General features: G+C 52.3%; 1 protein-coding gene across 1 annotated transcript in view; it reads left to right on the top strand.

Annotated features, from left to right (window-relative positions):
- Positions 1 to 8837, top strand: part of HDAC4 (histone deacetylase 4) — a 243137-nt gene extending 234300 nt beyond the window's left edge. Inside the window, exons 24-26 of the mRNA XM_082841226.1 lie at positions 4508 to 4592; positions 5564 to 5705; positions 6342 to 8837. Coding sequence (XP_082697352.1) covers positions 4508 to 4592; positions 5564 to 5705; positions 6342 to 6381 — 267 coding nt within the window. The 3' untranslated portion in view covers positions 6382 to 8837. The remainder of the gene's footprint in view (positions 1 to 4507; positions 4593 to 5563; positions 5706 to 6341) is intronic.
- The last annotated feature ends 10441 nt before the right edge of the window (positions 8838 to 19278 follow it).

Genomic DNA, 19278 nt, shown 5'->3' with positions numbered 1-19278 from the left:
AAATGCGAGGGGGCAGACGTGGGCTCGAGGTGCTCGCTGGACGTGACCGTGGCAGAGGGTGCTGGGAGGAGGGCCAGCCTCCAGCCGCTTGTGGGTTCTGCTGGGGACATGAGCCGTGGGGATCCTCCCCGCCCGGGACGCGGAACAGCAGGACCTGGGTTTAAATGTGAGAAAATTCCTGGTGCCACGCTCTGACACACCCCTCTGCCTCGAAGTGATAGGTGATTTTTGGAATGAGTTACTTTTTAAAGAATTGTTTTTTCTTAAAAGTGATAAAACTAAAATTCTAGCAGACTATTAGAGTTGGGCCATAACAGTCAGGACACAGCAAGTTATGCTGCAGTGAGGACCCCAAACCTAAAAGGTGTGTTTTCTGCTCCAGCTCCGTGCCCGTGAGGGGCCTGGGCTCTGCCCCTCATCACCCTCAGCCTCGGGTGGCCAGGGCACTCGGGGACACTCCCGTCTTCACGGGGCTGCCCGGCAGTGGGCACAGCAGGAGGCTCCATTGCTGAATCTCTGGCCCCGGACTCACCGGGTCGTCTGAGAGTCACGCCCGTGCAGTCTCCTGGGACAGGAGGGCAGCTGCATCTCTGAGGCAGATCCTGGTGGAGGGAGGGGTGGGTCCCACGTTTGCGAGGTGGCATCAGGGTCTTTGTCCTGCGGGCCCTCAGCAGTGGGGGACGAACCTCAGCGGCACAGTGTCTCACGTTTGATCCCTGCCAGTCTGCAGGGTGGCACGGCACCAGGAGTGGTAGAGGATCGCGTCCTCGTGCCCTGGAGGCCAAGCACCTTTTCACGTGTCTCTTGACCCCCCAGCCTTTCTCTTTGTGTCTTTTGCCCATTTTTCTATTAGACCATCTTTTTCCAATTTATTCTTGGGGGGAGGAATTGGATGGAGGGATGGATGGATGGGTGGATGGATGGGCAGGTGGACCCGTGGAGGTTGGGAGTCCCCTCTTTTTCTCTTCTCTGGAAGAGTGAGTGTAGGATCAGAATAATCTGTCCCTTGACTGGGAGGGCTCTCCTGGGCTACGGGTCTCCTGTGGATGAAAATTTTAAGTGGCTGATTTCGTCATTTTTGATCCCTTCTTGAATTAATTTTGGAAAGTTACACTTTACCGGGAATTTTTTCCACATCAGCCACGTTTTCAGAATCATTGGCAGAATTAATATCGTTCTCTCACTGTCTTTCATCTCTGCTATTCCTGTAGTCGTGGTGCTTCTTATCCTAGTGTGTTATTTGTGCCCCTCTTTAGTATTCTTGATCCGCCCTGCCAGAGCTTGTCGATTTAATTAGTCATTTCAAAGAATCAACTTTCAGCTACAGTATCTTTTTTTCTTTCAAAATGTATTTCTGCCCCATTCTGTGTATTTTCTTATCTTCTTTCTCTGGGGCTGTTCTGTTCTTGTGCTCATTTCTTAAATTCAGTTCTTAGTTCTCAGTCTTGTTTTCCAATATGTACCTTGAAGGTTATAAATGTCCCCCAGCACCGTGTTTAGCTGCATCTCACACACTGTGATGTGTGGCATTTTCATTATTTTTTATTTCTATGCATTTCATAATTTCTGTTATGATTTCTTCTTTGACCCACGCTGGGTGTGTTTACAATGTCCAGCCATAGGGCTCGTGACTCTCTTTCTGTTTTCAGTATCTAACAGATGGCACTGTGCTAAGAAAAGGTGGTCTGGGTGGCAGGTATCCTTTGTGGAGACTTGCTTCATGGGCTAGTACGTGTCAGTCTGTGTAGACGCTTCCACCTCCGTTTGCAGTGACGCGTCCCCCGTCTGCTTTACAGAGTGTTCCATTTATTCCCACGAAACCACCCTTGCTAACTGTGCTGTTCATGTTCTGGTTCTCCCTATTGATTTTTGTCCGCTTGTCTGCGTGATCTGAGAAAGACGTGTCAAAATCTCCTACTAGGATGGTACGTTTATCCGTCTCTCCTTTTCGTTCTGTCCATTTTCACTTCGTACATTTGAAAGCAGTTTTACTAAATATATACAAATTTTAAATCATTGTATCCTTTTGATGAGTTGACATTTTTATCATCGTGTAGTGACCTTCTTTATGTCCGGTTATGGTTTTTTCCTTAAGTGTGTTGTACCAAACACGTAAGGTGCTGCACCGGCCCCTCTTTATCGGGTGTGCCTGATGTGTGGTTTTTAGCCTTCTCCCAATGTCCCAGGTATGTCCTTTGGCAAATAGCGTAAGGCTGGATTCCATTGTCATGTGTCACGTCCTGTCCAACCGTCTGTGTTTTACGTGCAACTGAGGATGATGCCTCTATTAGTCACGGAAAATCCTCGGCCGTCGGCACCGTCCGTTACCCACCCCCCAGTCTCGTGGGGACACTGACCTCCTCTGTCCCTTGTCTCTGGGCCCCGTTCAGGCTCATTTCTTCAGTTGTTGCTTCCAGGTTACCAGTTTTCTCTCCAGCTCGTCTCACTGTGTTCCTAATTTCTAGGAAATTATGTTTTCATTTCTAGAAGTTCCATTTGGCTTTCTCTCAAATATTCCGTTTCAGTTTCAGTGATCTCTGGTCCTTTCACCATTCAGTAGTATCTTATTTTTATTTTTCATATATTAAACATGCTTACTTTATAGTTTAAAGCTGATCATTTCAATAATTAAAGTCTTGGAGGATCTAAATCTTCATTTTTTAAAAACAATTTCCACTTGGGGATACTTTCAGATTTACAGGAAAGTTGCAGAGCTGCACACGTGTCCCTGCAGACCCCTCGAATAATTCCCTCTGTTATTGCGGCCTTCTCAGCATGGGGCGTTCCCCACAGCTGAGAAACCAACCCTAGCACATTGCCGTGAGTGAGCTCCAGCACGGAGGAAGCTTTCACTCATTTTCCCCTTTTTCTGTTTCAGGGTCCTTCTCCTTAGTCCCCTCTGGGCCATGACAGTTTCTCAATCTTCTGTTATTCTTGGAGGCAGGCTGGCCAGGTGTTTTGTAGAATGTCTGATTCTCTCCCTCGTGACTGGGCTGGAGCGAGGGGCTGGAGGAGGAAGACCCCGTGGTCGGGCGCCCTTCCCATCCACGTGGTGCCGTCCATGTGGTTCACCTCCGCTGGAGCTGACGTGGGCGCTGAGTTAGAGTGTGCTGGTCAGGCGTCTGCAGCGAGCTTCCGTGTTTCCTCTTCCCACGTGGACTCTTCGATGGACATCACACAGCTCAGCTCGGCCGGGGGGCAGGGGGGCAGGTGGCAGGCTCCACCTCGCAGAGACAGGGTGTGCACATGAGTTATTTGGAATCCCTCTTCAGGAAGATGCATCTCTTCTCACTGTTTGTTTACTCAGTCACCTATCACGCCAGTATGGACTAGTGGATATTAATTTTACATTCTGAGATATAATTCAATACCTGTACGTACTTCATTTCCCCTTGGCCCCGCGTGTGTCCCTTTGACACGCCCGCTGTTTTGTCTTTGAGCGCGTCCTTCCCTACCCTCTGCGTTCAGGGTGCTCCAGGCTCACCCTGCATCTTCCCCGCCCCAGCCCTGGAGCAAGCCATTTTCTCCAAGGAGCCTGGTTCCTTTTATTGGAGAGAGGTATTAGAGACCTTGTCTGTTCTTCCTGACCCAAGTTCATGCTCACTTACTTGTGTGTCTTGTGATTTTTGTGATTGGGAATCCATGCTTCCTAAAAGTGAACTGGCAGTGCTAACTGGCGGCCTGGCTTGGGGCTACATGCGTCCCTCGAGCACTGGTGGGGCCTGTGGTCCGTGCGCGCCCGCTCTGTCCACTCATCCTTGGCGGGGCGGTGGTCATCACGGCCAGGCGTGCACAACCCAGGGCCTGTCCCCCGTTATCTGACCTCCCGGGCATTCGCAGATTTGTCCCAGAACCCGGCAGGTCTCCCCCAGTTCTGTAGGCTTGTCTGGTGTTTACACTCTTCCCGTATTTGTGAGCTATTTCATCCCACGTTTTGGGCGGTTCTGTGGCTGCTGACGGGCGGGCGCGTGCGTGCCTTCTGCCAACATCTGCTGCGGGACTTGCGGAGGAACGCAGAGCATAGGCTCCCTCGCTGAGATGCTGCGCGCTCCCTTCCGCTTACCTTTTTCCCCATTATTGGAAGAAAACCCTGAATGGGGGATATTCAAGCACTATTAGTAAAACCCTTATTTATAGGGGATTTGAAACTGATATTTCCAAAAAGTAATGATGCCTCCCCTGATGTTATGCTGTGGTATCAACAGTGGAGGCCAAGTTGCTGCCTTTCTGTACCAGGCACTGTGGACACCATCCGTTGTTCTGCTCACAGAGGAACCCACAAATATACCTGATAGCCTCCTAAGAAAAATACCTTAAGGAAAATGAATCTATTTTTGTAAAAAATTTCTATAATAAATGCCAAAACCACATTTGGCTTCTTAAAGCTGTTTTGTTTGCTCAGTAGCAAGTACACGTTAGAAAGACGCTGACTCTGGACATCCCATCTTAACACACACGGGGATTATACTGATATTAATTCAGTATGTATTCTTCTTTTTTTCTCCAGCTTGATCCTCTCCCAGAAAAGGTTTTACAGCAGAGACCCAATGCGAACGCTGTCCGGTCGATGGAGAAGGTCATTGAAATCCACAGTAAGTGGCCTGGTCCGGTGCTCAGCTGGGAGACCCTCCTGGGGGAGAGACCCAAGGGAGGAGGGAGGACTCCGTGGCCCCATCTCCCACCCCTGGCCTTCTGTCTCTCTCACTGCCAGCTGCTTCCCCAGGCCGACATGACAGGGACTTACGTTCAGCTAGAAGGCAACGAGCTGGCAGAGACTCTTCATTTTACCCCCGTTCATTTCCCCACAACCTGCTACAGTCACGTCATCGGCTCCGCTTTAGGGGGTGAAAGAACTGAGGCTCAAGGAGGCTGTGGGGTCACTTGCTCTGGGTCCCCAGCTGGCAGGGCTGGGCCTTGCGTGTGAGCCTGTGTCCTCGGGTCTGGCCCCTACCCCTGGACCAGAGGATCCCGCTCCATAGCTCAGAGACGCTCAGCCCGCAGAGACCCAGCCCCGGGTGCAGCCCCCTTCCCAGCCGGCCCGGGGGCCCAGGAGGCCGGCGCACAGCAGGGACTCCTGCCCTGCCCTCATCACACAGCTGCTTGTCCTGGGTCTTCAGGATGACCCAGTCATCAGACTGTCCGTGTGGGTGGGTGGAAGCCAGGGTTTCCCTGCTGCGGCCTCAAGCTCCGGGCCTCGGGGTCATTCCCCCCCAGCCTCCCCAATGGGGGGAGAGGCTGCCTGGACCCCCCGGCCCTCCCAGCACTGCCCCTCCGCCCCCGTCATCTCGGTGGCTCCAGGTGGGAGTTGGGAAGTGCCCCACGGCACCGCGAGGGAGGGGCCCTCCTGGGAGGCCGCCCCCCCCATCCCAGACGTGCTGCCTCTGGAGGGCTTGGGTCTGCGGGCCACGCAGAAGCTTTTCCGAAGAGTCCCAGCCTCTGTGGGTTTGTAACCAGGTGATTCCCTGGCTTCCGTCTCTGGAGAGAGTGACGGGTTCTGCTTGGGTCCCTCGGCGCAGGAGGCTGCCGGCCGGCCCCGTAAGCGAGTAACCGTGCCCTCCCGCAGGCCAGTACTGGCGCTCCCTGCAGAGGCTCGCCTCCACCGCCGGCTACTCTCTGGTTGAGGCCCAGAAGTGCGAGAACGAAGAGGCCGAGACTGTCACTGCCATGGCCTCACTGTCTGTGGGCGTGAAGGCCCCCGAGAAGAGGTGAGCGTGGGCACCGCCCTGTCGTGAGCGCTGACGTGGTCTGCGGACCCCCCAGGTCTTTGCTCCTGGGCACCATCAGATGCACGTGGTTTCTCCCCTAGGCCCTGCCAAGCTCAGCAGGGCCGGGAGGGAAGGAGGGAGGGCGGGCAGGTGTCCCCACCATAGTCCAGGACCGGATGGCATGGCCACCTCTCTCCAGAGCGCAAGATCCTCAGAAACACTCGAAGGGCGTCTGGACCCAGAACACTTACCGTGGCGGGGGTAGCTAGGAGTCGAGGGCGGGGCAGCGGGGTGGCAGCAGCCCTCATGGGTGGGGATCTCTGCCCACCCACCGTCTGCTCTTCTCTCCTCCGCTGCCATGCACCTGCACCCCTCCCCCTCCCCCTCCCTCCCCCTCCCTTCCCCCTCCCCCTCCCTTCCCCCTCCCCCTCCCCTCCCCTCCCCTCCCCCCCTCCCCTCCCCCTCCCCTCCCCCTCCCCTCCCCCTCCCCTCCCCCTCCCCTCCCCTCCCCCTCCCCTCCCCCTCCCCTCCCCTCCCCTCCCCCTCCCCTCCCCCTCCCCTCCCCTCCCCCTCCCCTCCCCCTCCCCTCCCCTCCCCCTCCCCTCCCCCTCCCCCCTCCCCGGGGCCGCCCCACAGGCCCGACGAGGAGCCCATGGAAGAGGAGCCCCCCCTGTAGGTGCGCCCGGGGCTGCGGTTCTCTTGTTCGTTTGTCTCCGTCTTGAAGCTCCGCCGAGAAAAGTTGCTGTCGCCCTGCGTCCTGCCACGGCTTCTCCGAGCCCGCAGGTGCGGCGGGGCCGGCGGCAGCGGGCGGCCCTCTGCCTGCCAGGACCCGGACAGACGCCGGGACGCGCGGACACAGGGACACGCGGAAACAGGCGCTCTGGGCTCCCCAGGGAAGCCGCAGAGGAAGGAAGCCTGTGGTGGCTCGGGGCAGAGCTGCTGATCTAGCCGACACGAGAAAAAGAAAATGGAAATCAAAGCTCTCACGACACAAAGCAAACTTGATTAAAACTGGTGCTCTCGGTTTGGTGATTCCCCACAATTCCACAGTCTCCGTGTAAACCACTCAACTCATCCTGTAGCTTATTTCTTCTGAAGAGAAAGTCGCCATGGCCCTGGCCGGCCTCCGAACACCGCGGTGCACAGTGGGGTGGGGCACAGAGTGGGCGAGCGTTTAAGGAGAGAAACTGGACGAGACAGAAACGTGAGCCCGCGGGAGCTGGCTTCGGTTTCTCAAAGCCGGTGGAAGACGCGCGTTTGTGCCTTTCTTTTTATTGCTCTGATGGATTTTTGTGGCTGGGTTTTCTGAAGTCTGAGGAACAATGCCTTAAGAAAAAATAAACAGCAGGAGTCGGTGGGACAGTTCCCTGTGGCCGGTGGGACCAGAGGCCGGTGCGTGCTGGCCGGGCCCTCCGCGAGCAGCCCGGCCGTGGCCAGCAGCTCCGGAGGGCTGAGGTCCTGCCACCCTGTTTCACTTTATTGCTGTTGAAAAATGGAGGTAGTTCCAAAAAAGTGGCAAATACTGTTGGGGGTTTTGAAGTCCAACAAATTTTAAATGAATCCAAAGTGTTCTTTTCTCGTACATCATATAACAATTGAGCATCTCCATTTGGTTGTGAAGCATGTCCTAGGCACACTTTCAGTGTTACGATCGGAATGCTTTTTATTAAAAGCAAGTAGCATGAAGTATTGCTTAAATTTTAGGTATAAATAAATATATATATGTATAATATATATTCCAGTGTATTCCAAGCTAAGAAACTTGATTCTTATGAAATCTTGATAAAATATTTATAATGCATTTATAGAAAAAGTATATATATATAATAAATGGAAATTGTAAAGGTCCCTGGCGAATGAACGACTTGTGAATTAGCTATCAAGGTGCTTATGGAAAGGGATCTAGTTTGAAGCTCATGTATTTCTGAACTCCAGATTGGAGAGCTTTCAATCACACATTCGCCACGGGGCAACTACCCTGCAAGATTGTACTTTCATTTTAATTATTTTCTGACCCAGCCCCTTCCCACTCCAAGCCTCCATGCACATGTGTACCTAATGAGTTTTTATAGCAAAGAATATAAATTTGCTGTTGATTTTGTATGAATTCTTCACAAAAAGATCCTGAATAAGCATTGTTTTGTGAATTTTACATCTTTTCTCACCATTTAGCGGTTTTCTGAATGGTAATAACATCTAAACTTCTTCCTTTCTGAATTTTTGCTTGTACATTTTTTTTAACTTTGGAAGGTGTTTTCTTTCTTTATTATTTTCATTCTGTTTATTTTTGTACAGTGAGCACAGAGTTTATTTTCAGAGTGAGCACCAAATGTGCAGCAGGGTCTGAGGTCTGCTCCCCTGGTCCCGTCCCTCGGCTGGACATAGAGTGCAGGGCCCTTCTTGCCGTCTGCGCGTTGTGGGCCCGGGAGGGGGCGGGAATCATCGCAGCGCTGACTTGGGGGGGCTTGCCAGACACCATGGGCCGTCAGCATTCTCAAAGCTTTTGTTTAAACTTCTCTGACCACATGGTCAGGATAGAATTTTCATTTCACTTTTCCAAAGACCTTGTAAGCATGTCCGCAACGTGTGGGGCTGGGGGCCCCGGCACCCACTCTGGGTTCTTCTGCTGCAGCTGCATGGTAGGGCCCCGGCCGGGAGGCCTGGATCTTGGAGCCCGTGGCTGCAGGGAGCCTGGGCCCGCAGGGACGGCAGACTCCTGACCGGGACAGCCAGCCTTTGCTCTTTTTCTCTTTGACAGTAACTGAAAGTCACTTTTCACTGGTAACTTATTTTCCAGCACCTGAAGCCACCAAGTGTCATTCCAAAGTGTCCGTCAGGTTCTGAGTCGAGGGAGTGCAGAACAGCTTGCCCGCAGCCGGGGGCCCCCAGCCAAGTCTCAAGTTCGGCAACGTTTACAGGGTAGCTTCTGAAAGAGACTCTGACGCAGCCGGACTTGGACCAAGAGAATCCAGCTTCTTGGACTGGCTTGGTCACCACCGGCTGCTGTTGGTCAGACTTGGGACGGTGGTGGAGAGCGGGACAGGAAGGCCTTGGGACACGTCTGATGTTCTCTCCCCTCCTGGCCTTTTGCCCTGAGGCCCAAGCTGGCAGGGGATGCTGGAGTGTGCGGGCAGCTGGATCCACCCAGCGGCCACAGCGGTGGCAGGGCCCAGCCGGCCGGCTTTTCTGGCCTTCTCGGCCCCCTTTTACTGCGGGGACCCCCCTCCCCGCTGCCTGCCCACTTCCCGCCAGCCGTGGCTCCTGGGGAGGAACACCTCATCTGGCATTCTTTACAGGTGGTGGGTAACACGGACCCTGGTGGCCAAGTTATCTTTGGGGGGATTTACTTCTAATCTCATTCAACAGGGACCTCCTCTGCAGAAGGCCCGGTAGGGGGAACGTTGTCATTTGTCAGCTCACTCCAGCTTCACAGGCGTGCTTAAAGCAGTACCGTGTAGCCTTTTCTTTTCTTTAAAGACACAGCCCTTCTCGACGGCCAGCCGTCCAGGGCAGATGGCGGAGGGCCCACCTGGGGTGCCCGCAGGCCCACCGCCTCAGGGAGGGCCCCTCACACCTTCCCTCTGTGGTCCCTGGACCTCTGGCCTTTTTGTTCCTTTGCAGAGGCCTTGGGGGCACTGGCCGGGGGTCAGCAAGTGAGCACTTTATATCCCTTTGCGGGAAACCCCGTGATGCCCCGGGACTCGTGGTGTCACCCTGCCTTTGGGCCTTCCAGCTGCGCCACGTGGCGCCCAAGCCCCACCAGCAGGCGGCCGTCCCTGGGCTGCACCCGAGCCCCTGGGACTGGCTGCCCCTCCGGTTCTGAAGGGCCACTTTGTCAAAGTGTTTGGGTTTTTCTTTACTTCTTTTCAAAGTTTGTTTCCAGAGGAAGGACCGTTTTGTACTGGTCTGATTTTTGCAGCATTGCAATGGAATTCCTTGTTTTTAATTTTCGATCAGAACATTCCTTCTCTCCTGGTCACAGCCATGCGTTCATTCCATTCTTCTTTTTGTAGACTTTTGGCCCACGTGTTTTATGGGTATTGATACATATATAAATATATATATAAATACACATGAATATATTTTTTTAAGTTTCCTACACCGAGGTTGCATGGGCTGTTACGAGCGGCATGTCTTTATATCGTATACGGATTTTGCACGCCAAACGCGGCAGCTTGGGGAAGAAGAGAAATGCCTTTTTGTTCCCCTCCCATGACATTTGCAGACACAAAAGATGGGAATTTTTCTGTAAAACGAAACAAAACCTTGAAGGAGAGTGAGGGAGGGGGGAACGTTTGCATCTTATTGAACTTATTCTTAAGAAATTGTACTTTTTAATGTAAGAAAAATAAAAAGGACTACTTAAACATTTGTCATATTAAGAAAAAAGTTTATCTAGCACTTGTGACATACCAATAATAGAGTTTATTGTATTTATGTGGAAACAGTGTTTTAGGGAAACTACGCAGAATTCAAAGCGAACTGCCTGTCTCCCTCGGGTTGATTTAGAGGGATTTGTTCTGTTTGGTTTCTTCCCTTCTCTCCTTGCTTAGGGCAAGGCGAGCGCCGCCCCCCACCCCCAGCCCTGGTGGCCGTCGGTTCTGCTGGGGAACCCGAGGCCCCAGCGGCCGTTTCCGCACAGCTGTGCCGACTTTTCCTGACTTTTAGATCACGTATGGCTAAGATTTCACTTTAAACTCAGCAGTCGTGAACTGTGCTGCACTGTGGTTTCAAATCGTACTCTGCATCGAGAGGAAACCTTTCTTCCTGTGACGAAGCAGAGCTTTCCCAGCTCAGCTCACTCTGTCTCTGACGTGATTAAAGGCCTCCTGTTGAAGGAAAAAGAAAGCAGACAGTTTCTGTTTGTTTTTGTTGTTGTTTTGGTGTGTGTGCTCCACAGTGGAGGCGCTATTTTCCAATTTACGAGAGTGACCAGCATGTCACCCTATGTCTACAGGAGGGGGTTGGCCCTCTTCACCCAAGAGCTCCTCACGGTGTCGTGGAAAACGCAGTGGTGACGACTTCCTGTCCCACGCGACGCCTGTTCGCGCTAACGCCGGCGCCGCGCTGGTAGCAGAGACCCATCCCGTCTGTAACATAATCAGTTCTCTGACCGTCTGGCCCTCCCAGTGGTTCTTTCCTTTGCTCAGTGGGGTTGGAGGTTTTGTTCTTGGTTTTCTCATTCTTGTTTCCTTCTCTGTGGGTGGATTTTCACTGACTGAGGTGTCCTCCCCGACGGCCGACTGCACTTCACCCGGAGTCCAGTGTTTGTACCTCATCATACGACTTGTCACTCTTGTGGTGTAAATAAAGAGCATTACTTTCCCTCCCACCTGTGGTTTCTGCCGTGTGCTCTCATCCTCGCTGGCTCTGTGCCGGGGACCCCGGGGGTGGCTCCTGGGACCCAGCCCATCTGCAGCCCTGTCACCCTCCCCCCGTACAGATGGCCTACAGGAGTGTCTTCACTTAAATGTCCAATAATTCAAGTCCTTGCACTATTTTCTCCCCAAAATCCTGGTCTGGAAATGACCTCGTAGGTGAACGAGGCCGAAGGGAAGGGACCAGAGGCCCGGCCTCCCCACAGCCAGGCACTCTCTCCCTGAGGCCGGGAGTCGGCAAACACGGCCCCCAGCAACACTGCCACCCCCAGGTGACCACCGTACTTCCCCGGTGGTCACACCCCTTCCCAGGCCCCCACGTCCAGTGACTAATAATGGGGGTGGGGGGGTTAAGGGTCCAGCCCCCTTGGCCCAGCTCAGGGGCCCCTCTAGCTACTCCTGGTGGTGTCGGCCTGCCCCCCAGCTGGACTCTCCCTCTGTCAGGTCCTGTTCCCTTCCTCTCCCTTCTCAGCTGTTTACCCCAAGGACACGCCTTGAAAAGCACAGTGCTCACCAGACTCCACCCAGGGTCTGCTTTCTGGGAACAGCCTGCAATACCCAGGGGCCTCTGACCCCCTTGCCTGAGCCCCAGGGTGAGGCCTGTGGAGCACAGCCACCTCCAGACACAAGCAGAGCTGCCCCAGGCAAGAAGCTAGGAGTTGGAGTCAATGAGTTGGGGGTATTTGTTATGCAGTATCATTGCAGCAATAGCTGACTGATGCAGGCAATGTGAAGAGACAGGAAGCTCCGATGTAACTGGAGCCTTTTCATGCTTAAGTTGACTTTTATGAGGATATATTTATTAATTTACCCCAAATGAGAGGATCTTATTCTAACAGGAATTCTCTTTTTTAAAACAGACGCAAATGAAAAGAAACCTTGAAAAAGTGTTTCCAGCTCTAGGGCAAGGAGATTCCTGAGGGCAGCTTTTCTTCAGTTTTATCACACTGTAGGTTTTTTGTAACATATCTTTTGGATCATTTTATCTGAAAATTATTTTTTAATGTGTTATAAAGCACTGATATTTTTTGCCTTTGGAAAGTATTAAATACCTCAACCACATTGAGGAGAGAAAACAACACACGTCACATGTGGCACATGGTCACATTTTGCCATAAACGTCACAAATAGACATGGAGGATGAAGGTCAGCCCAGTATGCTCTTCCCTTCCCTTCCCTTCCCTCCCCAGGGTAAACGCTTCCCTGAAACTGGTGTGTGGACATCTTGTCCAAGTTTTTGCATCTTTGCTGCATAATTTTATCTCCATAAAAGTAGAAGTTAGTGCATATGGTGCAAGTATTTACTGTAAATGCCTTTTTAATCCCATAGTGTGTTATTGGGACTCAACTCCTCTGTGCACACACCTCTAGGGCATTCATTACAAGGGCCACGTGCTATTTCGTTACATGACTGTCCCCCACATGCACAACCCAGCCCTCTTGACGTGACAGGCACGTAAGCTGCCGCTGGCTTTTCTCCTCCACAAATTACACTGCACTGGGTATCGATGGGGCCTGTCTCTCCAAGAGGAGTTGCTGGCCCTGCATGGTATCAGCTCTGTTAAATCAGAACAGTCACTCCCCAAAGCGGTTTACTGATTTTCACTCCCAGCAGCATGGATTGGATCAGAAGTTTGGCCAAATAGAGAGCAGCAGGAAGAAGAGTACTGAGACCCTGTGTGCCCCCCACCTATTCATTCACTACAAACACTCCCACACCCGTGTAGGCTGCACCTCTCCCCCCGACCAGGGCGACTTGGAAGCAAACCCCGACAGCACATCTCCCACCTGTATATATTTCAGTAGACATCCCTCGAAGATAAGGACTGTTTTCTTAAACAGGACACAATATACCACATCCTGCTTCAAAAATGGACCGTTCCTTAATGTCGTCAGATATCCAGTCAAAGTTGAAGCTCCTCCAGCTGTCTCCTTTTTTGTTTTGTTTCCTTGCTTGTTTTTTACGGTTGGTTACAGAGCTTACAGGAAACAAGTAGAAGCACTGGAAGGTCACAGTTACAAAATGAAAATTTGCCCATTCAGTTCCTCACTCATACTAAGTATTTTAAGCAATGTTGAAAGGGTAATATTATATGGCTTAAATAAATATATAAGACTTGAAGTTTAATTTTAAAATGCACTTAATATTCCTGTTTAAAGTACACCCTTTGATGTGTTAAACTACGTTGGTTTGGATTTAAAAGTAACATTTTATTTCTCTGCCGGCAGCGCAAGCTCCAATTTGGAAAACGGGGACGAAACTGTGCATTTGGATTCATGCAAGTACTGGGATTTGTGCACAAAAGCTAAAATGGGTGCAAAGTTCCCAGTTTCTTAGGCCAATTAAAATCCCTTTTTCTGATATTTGTGTATTAAAAAAACTGGGGTTTGCAACCAAATCGTTTTCTAATCTATGTACTCAGCGTCTTTTAAATCTGATTCTCGTGAAACACAGCTAATATTTCAAGTTAAAAAGACCAAGAAAGTTGGCGCACTTAAACCTTTTGGGTGCACTTTTAGGGTGTTATATTTCCTGACACATCCTTAATAGCAACAAGAATTCAGTCACCCTCTGAAATCAGAGTCGGGACTTCAGGCTAATGAAGTTTTGGGGTTTTTTTTGAATTTTTGAATTTGTTTATTTTTTTATACAGCAGGTTTTTATTAGTTATCCATTTTATACATATTAGTGTATACATGTCAATCCCAATCTCCCAATTCATCCCACCACCACCCCCGACCACAGCCACTTTCCCCCCTTGGTGTCCATACGTTTGTTCTCTACATCTGTGTCTCTGTTTATGCCCTGCAAACCAGTTCATCTGTACCATTTTTCTAGGTTCCACATATATGTGTTAATATATAATATCTGTTTTTCTCTTTCTGACTTACTTCACTCTGTATGACAGTCTATAGATCCATCCACGTCTCTACAAATGACCCAATCAATAAAGGCCACTTGGAGATGAAACTAAGGCGAGTAACCGACAGTCGAATACATGACAAAGTGATACATGACGACACAGCTAATCTCTGCATGGGTGGATCCCTGGGGACCTACCACATCCACCAGGAACTTGCAGAGCCTGAGGCAAGAGTCCAAATGGAGACTCACGTGTGTGAGTTGAGGTTATAAATCAAGTTCCAAAGGTATTCAATAAAAATATCTTCTCCCCCCCCAACCCCCTTCTTGCCAAGTACACTTCCTGCAAGACCTGGGAGGCCAGGTTAAAGGTGGCATTTTTAGACCCCCAGAAGCGCTGCTGCCCACATCGCCCTGTTCTCCCCTCCCTGCATCCCTGCTGGCCGGGGCGGGATATGGCAGGTGGCACTGGGCCAGCCCACACGTCTCCCAGGTGCTTCTAGGCGCTTCCAGGGCCCGCCCCAGAGCCCAGAACGGCTCCTTGGGACACTTCCCGGGCATCGCCCACACCATTTCTGCTTAATCCCCGGGGCCAGAGGTAGCTGCCCCCAGCTGCAAGGTAGGCTGGGAAGTGCAGTCTTCCCTGCAGGTGAACCTGGAAAGGCGGGCTCTGTTTTTACAGGAGGGAGAAGGGGTGTTGACAGACACTGCCCCTCTGCCACAGAGCCCAGGCCAGTCTCCATAAACCTCGCCAGGACCACCGTACCCTCGACCTCATGGCACTGGGGGCTTTTCCACAAGGTCAGTATCTCTACCTGAAAGACCTCTGTGTCGGTGGAAAGGTACGAGGTCAGGTGTGGGGCCGCTGGGGGCTGCGTGGGCACAGCCCACCAAGGACCACAGGAGGGCGGCTGCCACCACTGTGCCCTAACACATCGGAGACGGTCACCCTTCACCCTTCCTGGAATCACTCCGGCGTGTTCCATCCCCAGAAGAGGACGTGGCACCCTATACTGATGGGCAGAGAGGTACTCAGATCCTAAAGTAAGCCACCAGGTGACGCCAGGCCAAGAGCTAGGGCTGTGGGCTCCTGCCGGCCGGGGACTGGGGGCTCGAGGATGAGACGGAGCAGGACGGAAAGCCTCCTGGGAATTTGCTCCCGTGGAGCAGCGATGCTGATGGACGCTGCTTAGCCCGAATCACCACAGACACACAGAGGGCGCTTCAAAGAGCCGTTAGCCCAGGGCTCTCAGGGTCACCACTGGTGAAGAAAAGTCATCCAGAGCATGGGAAGCGTTGACTCTCCCACGGTTTCAGGGTGATGTGTTGACGAAGAGGCACCACAGAAGGGATCTACACCCCCGGCTTTGTTTCGACCCCCCAGGGCTGGTGGGGAGGAGAAGCCGCCAGCCTGGGAGGGGGGAGTGAGTGAGGGGCAGTGGCCAGGCGTGTGGTCAGAGGCCAGGAGAGGCTTAGAGAGGAGCCATGGGCGGTCACTGTATCTTCTGTCCGCTCTCGCTCTGGGTCTCATCGTGAGAGCGGGTTAGCCAGGGCCAAGTCTGGTGAGAAGGAGGTTCCCACAATATTAGGAGGCTTGTTCTGACAGTTCCAAGAACTGCTGGCTGCGGCCGCGCAGACATTTGCAGTGGGAGATGCTCTGGGGAAACAGCCATCGCGAGGCTTGAAGCGCGAGCTCTCACGAGCTCATCGCATCTCAGCTTCACTCAAAGGAGGAATGTGGCTGACTGCACAGGTCTGCCAAGTGAAATGCATTATTTCCATGGAAAACGTAGTGGCTGCCTATCTCCAGGGCACAGTGCGGAGCTTGGCTTTGCGACGTCCTGAGCGCCGAGCCAACGGGTGTGACCTGAGTTGTCACCATCGCCCCCCAGGCTGGCCCACTTCAGACGAACATCCACCCAGACGGTGTCATGACAAAGTCTGAAATCCAAATATAAGGAGTTAGGAGGTGAAGGCGTAAGTTATTCTAACAGAGAGCACCCTCCGGAGTCCCTGAGCCTGGAGACGATGGGTCCCACACAACATGGGACCCTCGGTGGTGGTCCCACCTCACCAGGGGCTCACAGATCAGGGCCTGCATTGACTTAATCCCCCAGGAACCGTTGGGTGGGTAGTGTGGTTACACCCATTTACACACAAGGAAACGGAGGCTCAGAAAGTTCAAACACTTTGCCCGAGTTTGCACGTCCACGAGAGGCAGCACGAGGCCCTGGACGCAGGACGGGCCTCACGTCAAGCCTCTCGTGTGAATCCCCACTTTCTGCTCCCCAGACCACGCTCTGACGCACAGGCCACAGCTGACTCTGGAGCAGGATGGACGCCACGGGGACCGTTGACGGCAGCGTCTCGACCAGGGCTTGTACACTCGTTGCGAGGACGTCTGGGGCCGGTCGTTCTCCGTGGGAGCGCCCTGCACAGGAGGCACCGTGGGGTGTAGGGCAGGGTCCTGGCCTCCACCCCCAGATGCCTCCAAACTCCTCCTTGCACTCTCTGCCCTCCCCAGTGGGAAAGGATGGGGCCCTGGGCTTCTCCCTTCCCCCCACCCAGCCATCCTCGCTGAAATTGGATCAGGGACAGAATCCCCAGAGACAGAGTGCCCTGGGTCCAGCCTCCCAGCTCCGCTCAGAACCAGAAACTCCACAGCTCCAGCCTCCAAGGACGGACCTCACCACCTCCAGGTGCCCCGTTTCCCTGCTGGACAAGCCCAGCCAGGAGAAGACCCTTCCTCCTCGTGGGCCCCGGGGGCTCAGGTCATCCACCCAAGAGGCCCCACGTGTGGAGCCCATGCTAGGCGCCCAGGTGTTCTTGTGCAGACCAGGTGTGGGCAAAGCCCACCATCCCTCCCAGGAGAACGTCCCTCTAGGCCTCCCCCTTCCCGGCTAACCTTCCCAGAGCTCTTGCCTGGAAGGGGGGTCAGGCAGAGATGGCCTTGGACGGGGGTGTGACCTTTGACCTCACGGGACCTCAGTTTCCTCTGTAAAAGGAGCAGGTGTGCAGGTGGCCCCTCAAGTCCTCTGCTGTCCGCATAGTCAAGGGGCGGCTCCTGACGTGTGAGAAGAAACTGGCTTGTTTCTGATTTTCAGTTGTCGCTCTCAGAGCGACAACTGTGCCCACACCTGTAATTACCGCCGCACGGTACTTTCCTAACAGCACAATTGCTGATGCGACTTCAGGTCAAGATTTCAACGAACATTGGAGGCAGGTACCAGAGAGGTAGAGGGGTGGGGTTCAGAGGCCCCGAGAGGAGGAGATGAAAGTGTCCCCTGGCAGGGAGGGGGTGGGCCTGGGGGCTGGGGGCTGCCCGGGCAGGGTGGGGTCAGCTCTGACTTGCAGGCCTGACCCCCAGCACTGATGGGGAGGGTGGGATCCACACCTCTCCCTCTTTCCTCATCCGTCTGCCCTCCTCCCACCTCCTGCTGTAACCCCGACCCTCCTGCGCCACTCCCATCCCTCCCCCTCCCCCTCCACTCCTGTGATTTCCCCCTAGAAGAAGGGCTGCAGTGACAATGAAGAGGCCGGGACCCCCTAAATAAACCAAGACCCTGATAGAAAGATGCCAGCCCCACTTGCCTTCATGTGGGGACTCAGTAAGTTCAAGTGGCCTGGGGTAGAGCTGGGGTTACAAGTCCCTGAGCAGTTCACAGCCAGGAATGGCAGTCAAAACTTGGAGAAGGCAGAGGAATGAATAAAGAAGATGTGGTCCATAGATGTAGTGGAATATTACTCAGCCATAAAAAAGAATGCAACAGTGCCATTTGCAGCAACATGGAGGGACCTAGAGACTGTCACACTGAGAGAAGTAAGTCAGACAGAGAAGGACAAATACCGTATGATGTCACTTACGTGTGGAATCTAAAAAAATGGCACAAATGAACTTCTGTACAAAACAGAAATAGAGTCACAGATGTAGAAAACAAACTTATGGATATCAGGGGCGAAGGGGAGGGGAGGGATAAAGTGGGAGATTGGGATTGACATATACACACTGCTATATATAAAAGAGATAACTAATAAGGACCTACGGTATAGCACAGGGAACTCTACTCAGTACTCTGTAATGACCTATATGGGAAAAGAATCTAAAAAGGAGTGGATATATGTGCATGTATAATTAATTCACTTTGCTATGCAGCAGAAACTAACACAACATTGTAAATCAATTACACTCCAGTAGAAATTTAAAAAAATCTTGGAGAAAGGCAAGTAGGAGGCAAGACCCGCCAAGGTCCAGGAATATATGTTATAAGACGTGTGAACTCAGGACCATCCCGCGGTAGAAATGCAAACTATTTCTTATGAATTCAAAATAAAAAGATTAGCAAATGTGGTGAATGCACTGTATTGGAGTTACTACTTATGCTGTCCAGAGAAAAACCACTTTTCCATTTTGTATCAATATATCTAAATAGGACTTCCATGGTGCGCAGTGGTTAAGAATCCACCTGCCAATGCAGGGGACATGGGTTCGAGCCCTGGTCCGGGAAGATCCCACGTGCCGCGGAGCAACTAAGCCCGTGCACCACAACTACTGAGCCTGCGCCCTAGAGCCCGCGAGCCGCAGCTACTGAGACCACAAGCCACAACTACTGAAGCCCGGGCGGCTAGAGCCCGTGCTCCACAACAAGAGAAGCCACCGCAATGAGAAGCTCGTGCACCACAACGAAGAGTAGCCCCCACTCGCCGCAACTAGAGAAAGCCCGCACACAGCAACGAACACCCAATGTAGCCAAAAATAAATAAATAAATGTATTAAAAAAATAATGATTAAAAATAAATCCAGGTGCATCAAATCTACCACATGGAGCCGTAAACCTGTTTTGAAAGAAGGTTCAGGTGTGTATCTTCATCTCTGCAGTGATGGCGGGACTGAACGTGTTTGAAAGTCACTGAGTGTGCTCGTTGGAAGCAGGGCTGGGGACGTAAGCCAGAGCGTGGGATTCTCAGGACGAGGGCCGTCTGCACGGTTACCCCACCACGTGTAGGGGACCAGGTGGGTGAGAGGGTCAAGGGAGATGAGCCAGGAGTATGGGCGTCCCCATTATACTCTCCTCTCGTGTCTCTTTGAATTTTTCCATAATGAAAAGAAGTGATAGAAATGAGAAATCACAAAGGAAGAACGTTGATAAATGCGACTAAAGAAAATACAAAACCTTCCAATCCAATGACACTGAACTTACCGAACAAACCAGGAAGCCAGCACAACAAAGGTTCAGTGTTTACAATCTATGCGAACTCATACAAATTTTCTTTTAAAAATCATGAACAGACGAGTCCCAGAAGATGAGACACAATTGTTCAGTAACCACACAGA

Source organism: Leucopleurus acutus (genome assembly GCF_964270905.1).
Source record: "Leucopleurus acutus genome assembly, chromosome: 6".
Lineage (NCBI taxonomy): Eukaryota > Metazoa > Chordata > Mammalia > Artiodactyla > Delphinidae > Leucopleurus > Leucopleurus acutus.
The sequence above is the reverse complement of the archived record's forward strand: the minus strand, read 5'-3'. Positions and strand labels throughout refer to the sequence as shown.